We start from the raw sequence: 16960 nt of genomic DNA, 5'->3' as shown, positions 1-16960 counted from the left end.
ATAAGAGCTATTTTGTTAAAACTACCTCCATTAATGATCAAATTGTATGCCATTATTGCAATCAAAATGGTCACATGAAGCTTAGATATCCAATTAAAAGAAATGCAAGTTATGGAGCTACATGAATTTGGGTTCCAAAAGGAACCATTGCTAACACTCAAGGACCCAAGAATATTTGAGTACCAAAGCACACAACTTGAATATTTTATTTGTAGGTACCATGATCAAGAAATAGTGGAGAATTTCTTGATGAAAGCTTGTGAGAATATTCATTTGATCATGATCTAAGAGAAAATGATGAGTAAGATGATTTAATTGCTTGGTAACAATTCTTGCCATATTGATTTTGTTGAGTGGATCATGATAAATGGATAATAGCTTGAATTTGCGAAAGTATGCTTGTATGTTTAGATGATGGAATTATCATTGTGTATAACATTGAGTGATTTATTATGATGCCTTTGTTTGATTTTGATGATTGTATGGTCTTTGATTTCATCTTCTTAATTGTCTATCATCATTGTTCATCTCTTATGTATGTGTGAATTCATATGCCATTAATTGTGTTATATTATTTATAAAATTTGTACTAATGACTTATTGGAGTTAATATTGATTTAAATGCTGAAACCTCCAATGCTGGCGCTGGGGTTGGAGTTAATATTGACAGTTTAGATTCTAGTGACAGCGACGAAGAGTTTGATTATGTCAATGAAGATAAGTGGGATGCAGGATTGGATGACTATTATTCAGCTGACGATAGTGGGGCAGATTCAGATGCTGGTGATGATGAGAATATTGTATCAGCTACTTGCAATTACGAGACAAATTCTGGTGGATTTGAGTTCACTCCTGATGGTACAAATATTGTACTTAAAATTGGGCAATTATTCAAGAGAGTTGATGAATTTAGAAATGTTGTGAAAGTTTTTGCAATAAAGGATGGTTTTAGGCTTAAGAGGGTGAAGAATGAAAAGAGCAGGGTGACACTTAATTGTGCAGCTCCAAGATGCACTTGGAGGATACATGCAAGTCCAAATTGGAACAAAAAATATTTTCAGATCAAGACTTACATGCTTGAACATACTTGTGAGAGAAACAATGAGAATTATGAAGCAAATTCAACATGGATTGCAGCCACATATCTCCGTCTATTTAGAAGCAACACACAACTCCCCATTGATGTGCTTGGCTCAGAACTTTTCAGAAACTATGGGATAAAATGTTGCAACCAGAGACTGTATAGAGCCAAGAATAAAGCCTTGGAGTTGCTTGGTCAAGATCACAAGGCTAGCTTCACAAAGTTGTTTAGGTATATGAATGCTATCTTATCCTCTAATCCCGGTTCAACAGTCTCGTTAGATAAAGATTGGTTAGGTGGTGGGGTGAATCCTCATTTTAATTTTTTTTTTTTGCGTTTTTTGATGCTAATAGGAGGGGATTCTTTGAAGGTTGTAGGCAATTTATAGGTGTAGATGGTTGTCACCTTAAGGGTCTGTATAAAGGGGTCCTATTGTCTGCTGTTAGTGTAGATGCCAACTATGGCATCTATCCGTTAGCCATGTGTGTAGTAGACAATGAAAACACTGAGTCTTGGACTTACTTTATAGAGAAACTGTATGAGCAAATAGGCTGTAATGGTGGTGAGGGTCTTTACTTTATGAGTGACAAACAAAAGGGGATATTGAATGCTCTTGAGAGGGTTTTCCTCATGCTTTAAAAAGGTACTGTTGTAGGCATATTTATTCAAACTTCAATCAAAAGTTTCCTGGTATGTTGCTGAAAAAAGAATTCTGGGCTGCATGTAGAAGTGCAAATCAAGTTGATTTCAATAACCATATGGCTGAAATTTATAGTATCAGCCCTGCTGCTCACAAATGGTTGTTGCAAATTCCAGTGGTTTGTTGGGCTAAGCATTGCTTCCCTGTACAAATCAAGTGTTCGCATGTCACAAACAATATGACTGAATCCTTTAATAATTGGATCAGTAACTTTAGAGGCATGCCCATTGTGAGAATGCTTGAGGAGATTAGAAGGAAGATTATGATATTGATACACAAAAGATATGAGCAGGCCAACACTTGGCAAGATGAGTTGCCTCCACTTGTTCGGAGGAAGGTTATAGAAGCAAGGGTTGAATCTAGAACATTGTCAGTTATATTTGGTCATGACAAAACCTTTGAAGTAATGGAAGATATTTCTAAGAGGTGTGTTGTTGATTTAGGCACGAAGCATTGTGATTGTGGGGAGTGGGATGTATCAGGCTTACCTTGCAAGCATGTCATGTGCTGCATTGATGCAATGAGATATAACGTGAATGATTACATCCATCATTTATTGAAGAAAACTGTATTTAAGAAAACTTATTCTCACCAGCTGCATCCAGTGCCTGATGAAAGCAGATGGCCTTTACTTTTGCATGATAATCTGTTACCACCACTTGTCATAAGGGTTGCTGGTAGGCCTCAAACCAAGAGGAAAATAGAGGCTGGTGAAAATAAGGCATTTAAAAGGAGCTCAAGCGTAAGGTGTTCTAAATGCGATCAGTGGGGCCACAATGTCAGAAGCTGCAAAGTTACTGAGAGAGGGGGAAAAACTAAGAAATTTCTGAAAAAGAAAGTCCATCAGGTCATATTTATTCATTGTTTGTAATTTTGGTGTATATTGCTTTTATTATAAATTGTGTTATGCTAATCCATTATTTAATTGTCTACATATAGGATAAAGGAGAGTCATTGGGATCTACTGCTACTGTTGGTTCTGTGAATCTTAGCCAGAATAGTGTCCATGGAAATGGTATGTAATCTTGACAGCATGTTTTAACTTACATTCAGTTGCTGCATTAGCTTAATTGGAATAATAGTTTTTTTTCATGATTTAATACAACCACAAGTTACGTTTTAATTTGTTTACTTTAATCATGAAGGACAACTTACCCAGGAGTGATCACTAGTAAATTAATGCATCCAACAGCATTGAAAACATCAAGCTGTACTTATGAAGTGAAGACAGTAGAAGCCAAGCTAATCCCATCTAACAAATTTTTTTGAGGGGTTAGATGATGTATCACCTTAAATTGTAAGCATTAGAATGATAAAGATGTTGTATCATCTTTTTGTCACTCAACCGTAGATATAGGTTTGAGTTTTTGTTTATTTTGTACTTGTGATGTTTATGTATAAACATACATGCTACTACTCTATACATTGGCTACTGCTGATTTGTATAGGTTGATCGAATTCAGCCATTGATGACATTTGATACTGCTGGAATGCATATGAAATTATAAGTTAAAGTATATTATTTGTGTTATTCATTATGCTTTTTGTTGTTGATCTGATTTTGCTTCTTATGGCGTTTGTTGTTGGAATGAATATTGGATGTCAGTATGAAGTAGCTTGAGCAGGGGCTTTTACTTTTATTGTACTTGATATTATTTACTTATTATTGTAATTATCACTTATCTATCATATATATGCTAATGCAGTAGTGCATAAGGAGTTCGGCTAGATTTCATTGATATTATAGGCTTCCAACTAGGTTTTGCCACATTTTTCAGAGATGGGTTACATGAGCTTCTTAAGTATTGATACATAGCATTTGAAAAGCACCAGAACAACTACACTTTACTATAGCCTTTCATAGATATAGATAGGATTACATAAGCTATTACATCTTAAGCATTAGTAGATTGAGTATAAAGAATGTTAGATTCAAGTACATCATCATCTTCACAGCCCCTTCACCAAATCTAGATTTTTGTAACTTCTTTACTAGAGTCTTCACTTCATTCACATTAGCTTCAATAGCATGCAGAGCATCAACATTCACAATTGCAGTCATATTTCCTTCAAAAAAAGCTCCATTGTTGAAATCATTCCTTTTTGGAACCCACCACTTGAAGTACCCACAGTTTGTTTTGTTCATGCATTTATAATAAAGCTTGTGAGGGTTGTTATCTGATTCGGATATCTTTACTTCAGCTCTCATACGGCATTTGCATATATGGTTTGAAAACCTAATGAGCTTTCCATTAACAAAGTTCCTCCAACCTAGCTCATAAACTTGTTCCATGGTTGATGTGCTTGATGTATTAGAGCTTTGAGAATCCATGGCTTTCAGGCAGTGTTTGAGCTTGATTTTTTTGAATGATTTTGTTGATGAGTTCAACTGAATGAGTGATCAGTTTGAACAAATTGCAGAACCAAAGTTTTTAAGAATTTTTTAAAAGAAGTAAAAGAAGAAAAGAGTGAGCTATGGTGATTTATTAAGCCTGTAAAAGTCTCCATTTATAGGCTCTATTGCTGAATATTACCGTTTATTTACAACGGTAATATTGGCAGAAAAATGTTTATTTTTTTTAGTGTGTAATTTTTTTTATCCATTGGAATTTAAACAGTCAACTGACAGTCCATTTAACGGAACACTAACGTCAGGGGAGGTCCCTGTAATTACATGCATACTTTCTATCCGATTGTAAATACATTAAACCTCAGGGGAGGTCCCTGAAAATAACCCTATTTAAATTCTCATCATTTCATGAAAAATTAGAAAAGTTTGAAGGGCATATTTGGTTAAGGTATTAAAACTCCTCATTGCATTAGAGTATTATAATACCATTTTTGGCAATTACACCATATAGTATTATAATAGGGTCAACTCAAAATCTTATATGGTCAAAGCCGCATAAATTAAACCTGAGGGGGGTTCAGGTTTAAATGGGTTTTGTAACTATTTTGAGACAAAAATAAAACTTCCCTCTTGTTCTCACCTTTATCCTCAAATTGACCTAACTAGCTCTACATGTCGTTCTATAATTCTCCCTGGCAGTGGCTCAATAAATGCCAACTCTACGACTTTCCATCACTACTACTGTAATGCCCCAGTCCGAAATCCAAGGGCAAATATGTCCACAACTCATATATGAATTTAAATAACTGTTTACAACTGATAAAATTCGAGCCTCAAATACAAAAGCCAGCAGAATAACTTCAAAATTTAGCCAAACCATCTACCATCCTTAATTCAAATCCATCTTCTCACTCCTCACGAATCAATCCTGACTTCTGGAAACTGAATCATAATAAACTATAATGAGTATAAAACTCAGTAAGTAAACCAGTTTTTCTTATACGAAAGTACATACATACGTATATATAATGCAATGGATGATAGGTCATGATCTTTTGGAAATACTGTAAAACAAATTCATCAAAATCTTTCTCTGTCGCTTTCAAACTTTCATATTTCCTTTCAATAAAATATATATCCTGCAATGTGGTACTTTGTGCTGTGCGTGGCACTTTGCGGCGCTCTGTCCCTTAAGAGGTGGCCCCCGCATAGTCTCAAGAGGTGGCTGTTGTGCAAATTTTAATGTACTCGCAAGCGCACGAATCTATTATAGTATAGATCAATGGTGACGAGTGTCGATCCCACGAGGAGGTGGATTTTAATTATATGTAGAATTAATTTTGTAAATGGGTGGTTGAAATTGTGGTGGAAATGATTTAAATTATCCTAAAATTGGAATTGAGATGGCGATAATAAATTCTAAAATTGGAATTGCAATGGCGAGAATAAATTGAAGAGAATTCTATTGAAATGACGTACTTGGGTATCTGGATCCGTATCAACACGCATCATGGGCTAAATAATCCGTATTAATGCCAATTAAATCATGAGGGGGGAATCCACACCTCATGAACCACGCTCTAATCAATATGGTGCTAAGGGCTTATCGTGCCAAATAATAATAACCTTGTACTAGAGGGCCGGTGAAACCAAGGCGGTACTAGACAAGATTAGTATTATTTGTCGACGAGAAGTCAAAACATCCACAAAAACTAGAGGGGAAGAGAAAATAAATTTACCAAATTAAGCTCATGACACATGTTGAGACTTTACCTTCAACCCAAGCTTGAAAGAAAATTAGCCACTCATAATTGAACTAGGGGCAAAATGGGAATTTATTAAAATACGAAGAAAATACAAGATGGAGAAGGAATTACAGAAAATGGATCCCAAAAATGGATTCAGAGATATCAAATTAGGGGGGGAGGCCCCCTTTTTATAGATACATGGAGTAAATCATGGCCATCGGATTAAAAACAGTTTGGACGCTCAGGATTGCGCCACGTCATCAGTCAACAGTCCACGGTTTGACCACGCGGATGAACAGTAACACGGTTTGGTCCGACTTTGAACAGTAACGTGGTTTGGTTGAAAATAATCCTGTGTGATGCATGCACCGTATGCGAGATTTTTCGTCCACTGATATGCTGCCACGTCACCATCAACAGTATATAAGAATTTTAGTCCAACAGGATCGTGACACCTCATCAGTCAATGCCACGTCATCGGTCCATCTATGTGAACAGTGTCGTGAACAGTAACATATACAGCACCGTACACGTGAATAGTACCGTACATGTGAACAGTGCCATTTTTCCTTTTATGCTCCTCCTAAGGTTTTCGACTGTCCTGAGTTCAAAAGTGATGTCCGTTTTGCCATCTGATTTCTCGTTTATTGTGAAATGACTATGATGCCCCTAAAATACATAAAATACTTAATTAAAATAAAACACATGTAATTAAATCACAAGAAGGTTAAATACATAAAAGTAAGGGTTGTTAGTAAGACTTGAAATGTAAAATGACGGTTTTCTCCTTTATAAATATGCATTTTCTAACACTCAACACACCCCCCAACCAGCTTATTGCTAGTCCCTAGCAAATAAGCGAAAATAAAATTCAAATTCAAAATGATTTTTTTAAAAAAAAAATTTAGAAACACTCGTGTTTATTCAATGAGATTAATGATAGCAATCAAATAAAAGTATAAGCATTATCTCCAGTCTAAAGTAACATCACACCCACATCAACCATCCACATGAATCAGCCCAGTAGACTTTGTTATAGCTACTTTCAAGAATGACATGTCAAACCCCAAAATCTCACTGGAAGTAGTGACACTCTCACAAAGAAATTAAACCCAATAAAAATAGTCACTCCAATGAATGATAATTGAGAGAAAATAATGAAGAAGTGATATCACATGCTCTCACCAAGATGAAATAAATATGCCCTCAGCTTAAAAATAATATGATCTCAAGTGAAATAAAAACTGTTAGTCAACCCAATTTATTTATTTTTATATGCACCACTACATCTTTTTTTTTCTTTTTTTTTTATTAAGGGTTAACTCACAAGAAATCTAGAGATCGTGTATACAATAATAAACTGTTAAGCTGTATAAAGAATGGGCAAAAGGGTTACTCTCCAAGAAAAATGATAGGCTCAAAAACTCACTTGGTACTTATTATGACATGTTCATTCCTTCAAGCAACTCATATATGTCTCCGACATCAACATGTAGAGTAGCAAACATAATGTAACATCACTTAAGACCAAAGATAATATAAATACTAAAATTTAAATTAATCATGTCACTCAATGTTAAAACAAATCACACAAATTTTTTTTTTTTTTAAACAACATTCTACCCCCCAACCTATGAAAGGAAAATATGCATGCAGAAATGTGAAAATGATGCATAAAAACTAATTAGAAAAGTTACACGTAAAATTATAGAAAACGAAAATGATTTTTTTATTTTTTTTAAAGAAGATGCGTTTCTAGAGGAACTACACTCCATATTCAGCCATCTTCGACTCAAAAGTTGGAAAATGTATATTTATAGAGGAGAAATTAAAAAGAAGAAAAATAAACATAAACACATAATAAAGAAAAAAGAAAATGTCTGAATTTTTTTTTTAAGTTTTTTTTTAATTTTTTTTTTAAACGATGAAGATGCGTTTCTAGAGTCACTACACTCCATATTCAGCCATCTTCAACACAAAAAGTTAGCAATAGTTAGTTTCTACAACAAAAAATTGGTAAAAACTTAACCAAAATTCCATAATTGTCGACTATTCCCTCCCCCCAACCAGAACGAAACATTGTCCTCAATGTTTGAAATGAAAGAAGTAGAGTTTAGAAGACATCACCTGGGTGGTGCAACACAGAAGAAAATATTTACAGGCGGAGAGTTAAATCTAATTTGTACTTCTTACTGCTGCTACTGTTACCATCATTATTTGGACGCTCCAACACAAAGGTCCAGGGGTCTGGCTCCGGTCTATAAGCTTGTAACAGATCAAGTAGCTCATTAGCAGTGTGAGCACAAAGAAAAAGTTTTTTTACATTAGCGGGAATGAAATAGTTTTTTATTGCATGGTTAAGAAATGCGATAAAGCCATCATAAAAGTTATTGACATTTAACAAACCGATGGGTTTCTGGTGGATGTGCAGATGGGCCCAAGATGCTAGTGTGATAAGTGCCTCTAGTGTTGCAAGATCTCCTGGAAGGAAAATAAAAGCATCAGCATGATTAAGCATTGCAGTTATTCTTTCTTGCATATCTGAGACGACTAACTCTTCTCCAGTTGATGAGTCAGACGAACTGCCCAATGGTTTTAGGACTCTTGGGATGATGCCTAACACTTGACTTCCTCTGATAAAAGCTACTTCTGAGACCATTTTTGATAACCCTTGGTTACCTCCTCCATACACCAAGTGTAATTTTCTCGCTGCTATGCTTCGACCAAGATATATGGCTGCCTCAATGAACTCTTTATGTTTGCCATATGTAAATCCAGAAAGCACACAAATGTTCTTGAATTGTCTATTGGGAGTAGCTGACATTGTGATACTTCTCAAAAACAATTTATGAGTGCTTGACAAAAAAGAAATCACATTTAAGAGTCTCGGTGATAGTGGGTCATGGTTGTGTATGAGGTAATATGTCAGTGTCAAATAACGCGTAAAGCACGTGGCTCGCAAGTCAAAAAGAAAACAGTAAAAAGGAAAAAGCAAACAGTAATAAAATTATTAAAGACAATAATGCACACAATAAGACAATAGTGAAATAAAATAACAATAAAGTAAAAGGATATTTACAGGTAGTTGCGACTGTGGCTCACATCTTCCTCTGGTTTTACGTCCAGAAACGGCTTGAACGCCCTCTATGGGTCGAGGATAGGCTTCCTATCCAATTTTCTTATAAACTGGCAAACAGGGTCGTTTATAGTCAGATTCCCGAGACTATATCGTGCATGCTCTTTCTGGAATAATGGCCATAACTGGAGAATCGCTCCTTGCACATATCCACTGGGATGCGTTTCAAGAGACAAAAGGATATCATCCAATGACTCCTTATTCAAGCCATCCCTAATGAATTGAATCTTATCTTCCCTGTTATCAGATATCATGCCTAAAGAACATGGGTTTTTATTGCAACTCATTCTGGCACACTTATGACAAGCAACAGAAATTCTTCGAGCTCGTCGTTTTCTTGCATAATTTCCTTTACCACAACCAGGCATGTATGCAATAAATTTTGGAGGTAACTCACCTGCCGATCGTACTTTAGCCTCGATTAACCAACGGATGTCAGCAGGTATGTTATTCCTCATGAATAATCGCATGCGTTCGGACCGAGCTTTATAGATCGTAAGGAGGGCATTCTGAGGAAGTGAAGGGAATCGCTTGTGAAGTTTCGCTAGAATCTCGTTTCTGTCCATACCTTCGCCTCAGAATATCAGTTATTATGGGAAACTCAAGTAACCGACTTGATTGTCACGGAGTACCGTTATCCGCCACTTCACCGGGGTAACAAACTAAAACACACAAACAGAAAAACAAATTAAAACACACAAAGAAAATTAAAATCGTCCTCTTATTGAATTTACCTCAAGCTCCAACTGGATGTCGTAAACACTTCTCTCAATGTCTCTGAGTTGGCTTTCTAAACCCTCAACATAGGCTACTAACTCTGGTGGTTGTAGAGCCCAAATGCGTTGTGTTTTACAAAATTGAATCTGCCTTTTGAGATGAGTTTTGACACGTTGAAGTGGTTTAAGAATGTTCAGGAGGAACGGTCTAAGTATGAGACTCATGATTAAAAATGATAAGAGAAAACTTAATGGTAAAATAAACACACTTATGCAAAAACAATTTCAATTAGCAAAAGAATAATAATAAAAAGAAAGAAAGAAAAATCAAATCAACGAAAAGAAAAAAAAATCAATTCAAATTTGGTGGGTCACTCAAATTTATTTCGGTGTCTTCATCATGTGGTTGGTACTCTAGATATGGCTTTAATCTTTGACCATTAACTTTAAACGTGACACCGTTCTTTGGGTCCTTAATTTCAATTGCCCCATGTGGAAAAACAGTATGAACAATAAAGGGACCAGACCAACGAGAGCGTAACTTACCTGGGAATAGGTGCAAGCGAGAATTGAACAAAAGCACTTTCTGACCTGGAGTGAAGGATTTTCTCATAATTTGCTTGTCATGGAAGACTTTCATTCGTTGCTTGTAAATCTTGGCATTTTCGTATGCGTCATTGCGAATTTCTTCAAGTTCTGCCAGTTGTAATCTTCTTTCTGAGCTGGCTTGCTGCATGTCAAAGTTGAATTTCTTGATGGCCCAATACGCACGATGCTCGAGTTCCACAGGTAGGTGGCAAGCTTTTCCATACACTAGCCTGTAGGGTGACATCCCAATCGGGGTCTTGAAAGCCGTTCTATATGCCCATAATGCATCATCAAGTCTTAATGACCAATCTTTTCTGTCCGGCCTCACCGTTTTTTCTAATATGTGCTTTATTTCTCGATTGGATATCTCAACTTGGCCACTGGTTTGCGGATGATACGGAGTCGCCACTTTGTGTGTGATTGAATACTTTGTCAAAAGAGCTTTGAATGCTTTGTTACAAAAGTGGGCACCACCATCACTGATTATTGCTCGAGGGAATCCAAAGCGCGAGACAATGTTGCTTTTCAAAAATCCTATCACCACCATGTGATCATTGGTTCTACATGGAATTGCTTCTACCCATTTTGATACGTAGTCAACAGCAACCAATATGTATTGATGGCTAAAAGATGGGGGAAAGGGTCCCATGAAGTCGATACCCCATACGTTAAAAATTTCAACCACTAAAATTGGATTTAATGGCATCATATTCCTTCGCGTAATGCTCCCCATTCGTTGACACCTATCACATGAAGAACAGAAAGTGTAAGCGTCTCGAAATATAGTTGGCCAATAGAAACCACATTGTAAAACTTTAGTTGCTGTTTTCTTAGTACTGAAATGGCCTCCACAAGCTTGTTCATGGCAGAATGAAAGGATATTCGGAATTTCATTTTCTGGGACACATCGTCTAACAATTTGATCAGCACAATACTTGAACAAATACGGGTCATCCCAAAAGAAATTCTTTATCTCTGCAAAGAATTTACCCTTGTCTTGCTTGGTCCAATGCTCTGGAAGTTTACCTGTAACAAGATAATTAACTATATCAGCATACCAAGGTAATACTTCCACACTCATTAATTGTTCATCTGGAAATGATTCATTCAATGGTAATGATTCTGTAATTGTGTCAAAATGGAGACGAGAGAGGTGGTCCGCCACAACATTCTCTGTGCCTTTCTTATCTTTGAATTCCAAGTCAAATTCCTGCAAAAGTAACACCCAACGAATTAGTCTGGCTTTTGCATCTTTCTTTGTGAGAAGATATTTAAGAGCAGCATGATCCGTGAATATAATTATTTTACAACCAATGAGATATAATCGAAATTTTTCCAATGCAAACACTATTGCTAGCATTTCTTTTTCAGTAGTTGAATAGTTCAACTGTGCATCATTCAATGTCATACTAGCATAATAAATAACATGGGGAATTCGATCAACTCTTTGTCCTAATACTGCTCCTACTGCATAATCAGATGCATCACACATTAGCTCAAATGGTAAGCTCCAGTTTGGGGCCTGAATGATGGGTGATGATGTCAACAACTGTTTTAATTTTTCAAACGCCATAAGACATGAATCATTAAAGATAAAAGGTACATCGTTAGCAAGTAAATTGCATAAGGGTCTAGAAACTTTGCTAAAATCTTTAATGAAACGTCTATAGAAACCAGCATGCCCAAGGAAAGATCTTACTTCTCTGACTGTTTTGGGTGGAGGAAGATTAGAAATGAGATCCACCTTAGCTTTGTCAACCTCAATACCTTTGCTCGAAATGATGTGACCGAGAACAATACATTGTTTTACCATAAAATGGCATTTCTCCCAATTTAAGACCAAGTTCTTCTCGATACATCTCTGCAGAACTAGTGTTAGATGATGTAAACATTGATCAAACGAATCACCAAAGACAGAAAAGTCATCCATAAAGACTTCAAGGAATCGTTCAACCATATCAGAAAAAATGCTCAACATGCATCGTTGAAATGTAGCAGGTGCATTACATAATCCAAATGGCATCCTCCTATATGCAAATGTGCCAAAAGGGCAAGTGAAAGTGGTTTTCTCCTGATCTTTTGGTGCTATGGGGATCTGATTATATCCTGAGTAGCCATCTAGAAAGCAATAAAATTTATGACCTGCTAATCTATCAAGCATTTGATCAATAAATGGTAAGGGAAAATGGTCTTTACGTGTGACAGAATTCAACTTTCTGTAATCAATGCATACACGCCATCTTGTAGTCACTCTAGTGGGTATCAATTCATTATCAGCATTCATAACTACTGTGACTCCTGACTTTTTAGGGACAACTTGTACAGGACTGACCCATGAACTATCAGAAATTGGGTAAATGATACCTGCGTCTAATAGTTTAAGGACTTCTGTTCTAACAACTTCTTTCATGTTAGGATTTAACCGACGTTGCATCTCCCTAGTAGTTTTAGCATTTTCATCAAGGTGAATATAATGCATGCAGTTTACTGGGTTTATACCTTTTATGTCTGCTATAGTCCATCTTAATGCCCCTTTGTGCTCTTTCAAAACATCTAACAACTTACCTTTTTGTTCGTCATTGAGGGATGATGAGATGATTACCGGCAGAGTGCTTTCTTCTCCCAAAAACGCATATTCCAAAGTGTTGGGCAATGGTTTGAGCTCGAGTTTCGGTGGTGATTCTGATGATGGAATGAGTTGCTTCTTTGATGGTGCTAGTTGTTCAACTCTTGACTTCCATTTATTAGTATCCATAGATGGTGCTGAGTCAAGCAGGGCGTTGACCTCATCGACCGATCTGTCAATATCAAAATCCAAACCAAAGTGAGTTAAACATGTTTGTAAAGGATCATCACTAAGGTTTGAAAGAAAAGTGTCATCAACTAATGCTTCAATTAAATCCACATCAACAATTCCATCATCTGCACTGTGAGGTTGTTTGGCAATGTTGAAAATGTTTAGCTCCATAGTCATGTTGCCGAAGGACAACTGCATATTTCCAGTCCTGCATTGAATGTGAGCATCCGTAGTTGCCAAGAAAGGTCGGCCTAGAATAATGGGGATGTGCTTCCTTGAATTCTGTATTGGTTGAGTGTCAATTACAATGAAATCAACAGGAAAATAAAACTTGTCTACCTGGATAAGCACGTCCTCCACAATACCACGAGGTATTTTCGTGGACCGATCTGCAAGCTGTAACACCACTGGAGTTGGGTGCAATTCTCCAAGTCCAAGTTTCACGAATACAGAGTAAGGCAATAGATTTACACTAGCTCCTAAATCCAACAAAGCATTCTCAATTGTGTGGTTCCCTATACTACATGAGATAGTGGGGGAGCCTGGGTCTTTGCATTTTAAAGGAATTTTATGTTGGAGTATAGAACTAACGTTTTCTGTTAAAAATGCCTTCTTTTGAACATGCATATTTCTCTTTTTAGTACAAAGGTCTTTAAGAAATTTGGCATAAGATGGAACTTGTTTAATCACATCAAGTAAAGGGATGTTAATACTTACCTGTTTGAAGATTTCAAGAATCTCACCTGTGGATTTTCCCTTTTTTCCTTTCGCTAACCTCTGAGGAAATGGAGCTTTCGGAACATATTCTCGTGAGTTGGTTTCTTCTTTCTCCTCCGGTGATGAGTCATCAATATTCACAGGTACAATTTGATTTTCTTTTGTCACCGGCATCTCCACTTTGTTGTCGACTTCTTTTCCTTTTCGCAAGGTCATTACTGCTTTGACCTCTCCATGCTGCTGTGGTGAACTGGTACTTGCTTCATGCACTCCTTTAGGATTAGGCACTGGTTGACTTGGAAACTTACCTTTCTCAACGGTCATTGCCAAGGTCTGAACTAAAGAAGCAAGTTGTCCCACCATCTTCTCGAGGCTTGAAACTGATTGGGCTTGTGAATTGAAGCCTGCTCTCAACTCATTTCGTAGTCCATCAATGGTGCGGTTCTGTTGCTCAATCGTGGAGTGAGTAACATTCTTGAAATTTTAGAATGCATCCTCCCATGGTCTGGGTTGAGAGTAGTTCTGGTTCTGATTGTATGGTCTAAATGGGGGCTGAGAGGCTTAAGGAATTTGTGGAATTGGTTGCATTGGTGGAGCTGGAGCTGCTGGTCCATTCTGTTGGAATCCTTGAGACCATGAAAAATTAGGGTGGTCTCTCCATCCAGGATTATATGTGTTGGAGTATGGGTTGTAATTCGATGGTTTTCTTATTACACCTATGGCATTGGCTTGATCTGAGTATGAGTTATGGTCATGTGATTCTGTTGATTTAGCAGTCGATAACGATGCTATTTGTCGAGCAAGACCTTCAACCATCTCCTTGACTTCTTTGATTCCTGAAGTTGATTCGCCAATTTGAACCTCATTCACTCCTTTAATTCTTCTAGTAGTCCTGAGTGATCGACTCCGTTGTTGAGAATTATCTGCTTGTCGCTGGAAGAATTCCCAAATTTCTGATGCACTTTTTGACATTAGCTCTCCTCCACTTGTTGCCATTAGCCATTCTTGCACATTCGGTAGTAATCCCTCCAAAAAGTATTGACATTGGTGTCATTTCTCGTACCCATGATGTGGACACTTCAAGAGTAGCCCATTGAATCGCTCCCATGTTTCGAAAAATTGCTCGTCCTCTCTCTGGGTAAACTCCGAGATTTCCCTGCGAATAGCATTGGTTTTATGCACTGGGAAATATTTATTCAAAAATTTAGTTACCATTTGTTCCCATGATGAAATGCTATTGGCAGGCAATGTATTAAGCCATGAACGAGCTCTATCCTTTAAAGAAAATGGGAATAATCTGAGTTTAACATCATCATCTGAAAAATTTTCATATTTAAAAGTTTGACAAATGGCATGAAAATCATTCAGATGATTATATGGGTCCTCATTTTCTAAGCCATAAAATGTGGGGAGACAATTTAGCACACTAGGTTTTAATTCAAAACTCCTAGCAGCTACATTTGGGTATCTTATGTATGATGTGCTCAAATTAGCTAAGGGACTAAAATAGTCCTTAAATGGCCTCTCCTGCGGTGCTTGTAAATCCATTCCAAATTTATTTTTAATGTGCCTGTGTGTGCGAAGTGTTTTTTCTAATTCAAAGTCTATAGGTTCAAGATTAGGTAATAATGACCTACGACCATGCATGCAAAACAAATAAAATAAAAATAAAGATGGGAACAAAACAAATAAAAATAAAGAAGAGGGAGAAATTACGATACTAACCTTATTGCGCTATTACAACCTTTCTATAAAAATACACAAAAATAAATACGTGAAATAAATTAACTAAAAATTAAATTAATAAAATAAAAAAATTACAAAGAAAAAAAAATTGAAAATTAAATTACAGAATTTTAAAGAAGAAAAAGAAATACTAACCTTTAAATTGTAGATTTAATTTTTTTTTTAATGAAAAAAAAAATTACAAGAAAACAATTAAAAGAAATTATTCACAAAAATTAATTCTATGAATTAAAATTACTTACCTCCCCGGCAACGGCGCCAAAAACTTGTTGTGCAAATTTTAATGTACTCGCAAGCGCACGAATCTATTGTAGTATAGATCAATGGTGACGAGTGTCGATCCCACGAGGAGGTGGATTTTAATTATATGTAGAATTAATTTTGTAAATGGGTGGTTGAAATTGTGGTGGAAATGATTTAAATTATCCTAAAATTGGAATTGAGATGGCGATAATAAATTCTAAAATTGGAATTGCAATGGCGAGAATAAATTGAAGAGAATTCTATTGAAATGACGTACTTGGGTATCTGGATCCGTATCAACATGCATCATGGGCTAAATAATCCGTATTAATGCCAATTAAATCATGAGGGGGGAATCCACACCTCATGAACCACGCTCTAATCAATATGGTGCTAAGGGCTTATCGTGCCAAATAATAATAACCTTGTACTAGAGGGCTGGTGAAACCAAGGCGGTACTAGACAAGATTAGTATTATTTGTCGACGAGAAGTCAAAACATCCACAAAAACTAGAGGGGAAGAGAAAATAAATTTACCAAATTAAGCTCATGACACATGTTGAGACTTCACCTTCAACCCAAGCTTGAAAGAAAATTAGCCACTCATAATTAAACTAAGGGCAAAATGGGAATTTATTAAAATACGAAGAAAATACAAGATGGAGAAGGAATTACAGAAAATGGATCCCAAAAATGGATTCAGAGATATCAAATTAGGGGGGAGAGGCCCCCTTTTTATAGATACATGGAGTAAATCATGGCCATCGGATTAAAAACAGTTTGGACGCTCAGGATTGCGCCACGTCATCAGTCAACAGTCCACGGTTTGACCACGCGGATGAACAGTAACACGGTTTGGTCCGACTTTGAACAGTAACGCGGTTTAGTTGAAAATAATCCTGTGTGATGCATGCACCGTATGCGAGATTTTTCGTCCACTGATATGCTACCATGTCACCATCAACAGTATATAAGAATTTTAGTCCAACAGGATCATGACACCTCATCAGTCAATGCCACGTCATCGGTCCGTCTATGTGAACAGTGTCGTGAACAGTAACATATACAGTACCGTACACGTGAATAGTACCGTACATGTGAACAGTGCCATTTTTCCTTTTATGCTCCTCCTAAGGTT

At 36.6% G+C, this 16960-nt stretch overlaps 3 protein-coding genes and 1 non-coding gene across 4 annotated transcripts; 3 read left to right on the top strand and 1 right to left on the bottom strand.

The window, feature by feature from the left end:
* The first annotated feature begins 367 nt into the window (after nt 1–367).
* Nucleotides 368–1720, top strand: LOC127899872 (uncharacterized). The gene is made up of 3 exons (XM_052434012.1): nt 368–401; nt 607–1312; nt 1435–1720. Exons 1-3 carry the CDS (start codon nt 368–370, stop codon nt 1718–1720), a joined length of 1026 nt encoding a protein of 341 aa, XP_052289972.1.
* A 119-nt stretch (nt 1721–1839) lies between these two features.
* Nucleotides 1840–2804, top strand: LOC127899871 (uncharacterized). The gene is made up of 2 exons (XM_052434011.1): nt 1840–2628; nt 2721–2804. The coding sequence occupies exons 1-2, from the start codon at nt 1840–1842 to the stop codon at nt 2802–2804; spliced, it is 873 nt and encodes a 290-aa protein (XP_052289971.1).
* Nucleotides 2805–9888: 7084 nt separating this feature from the next.
* On the bottom strand, nt 9889–12735 carry LOC127899657 (uncharacterized; the record flags this gene model as incomplete). The annotated part of the gene is made up of 4 exons (XM_052433154.1): nt 9889–10925; nt 11172–11528; nt 11730–11925; nt 12652–12735. Coding segments are annotated over 4 exons (1479 nt in total), but the record flags the coding sequence as incomplete, so codon positions are not given.
* Nucleotides 12736–14893: 2158 nt separating this feature from the next.
* LOC127900169 (small nucleolar RNA R71) lies at nt 14894–14997 on the top strand. Its single transcript, XR_008052186.1, has one exon. It is a non-coding gene; the product is annotated as a small nucleolar RNA R71 (small nucleolar RNA).
* The last annotated feature ends 1963 nt before the right edge of the window (nt 14998–16960 follow it).

This window comes from Citrus sinensis, chromosome 9, assembly GCF_022201045.2.
Source record: "Citrus sinensis cultivar Valencia sweet orange chromosome 9, DVS_A1.0, whole genome shotgun sequence".
NCBI classification, from domain to species: Eukaryota; Viridiplantae; Streptophyta; class Magnoliopsida; order Sapindales; family Rutaceae; genus Citrus; species Citrus sinensis.
This window is presented reverse-complemented; position numbering and strand designations above follow the sequence as displayed.

Excerpts from the sequence above, each read along its gene's own strand:
- LOC127899871 (XM_052434011.1), top strand. The coding sequence starts at position 1,840 with ATGGCTGAAATTTATAGTATCAGCCCTGCTGCTCACAAATGGTTGTTG. Across the intron at positions 2,629-2,720 it reads TGAAAAAGAAAGTCCATCAG|GATAAAGGAGAGTCATTGGG; the intron begins GTCATATTTATT and ends GTCTACATATAG.
- LOC127899872 (XM_052434012.1), top strand. The coding sequence starts at position 368 with ATGGATAATAGCTTGAATTTGCGAAAGTATGCTT. Across the intron at positions 402-606 it reads GAATTTGCGAAAGTATGCTT|TTAATATTGATTTAAATGCT; the intron begins GTATGTTTAGAT and ends GACTTATTGGAG. Across the intron at positions 1,313-1,434 it reads AGCTTCACAAAGTTGTTTAG|GAGGGGATTCTTTGAAGGTT; the intron begins GTATATGAATGC and ends TGATGCTAATAG.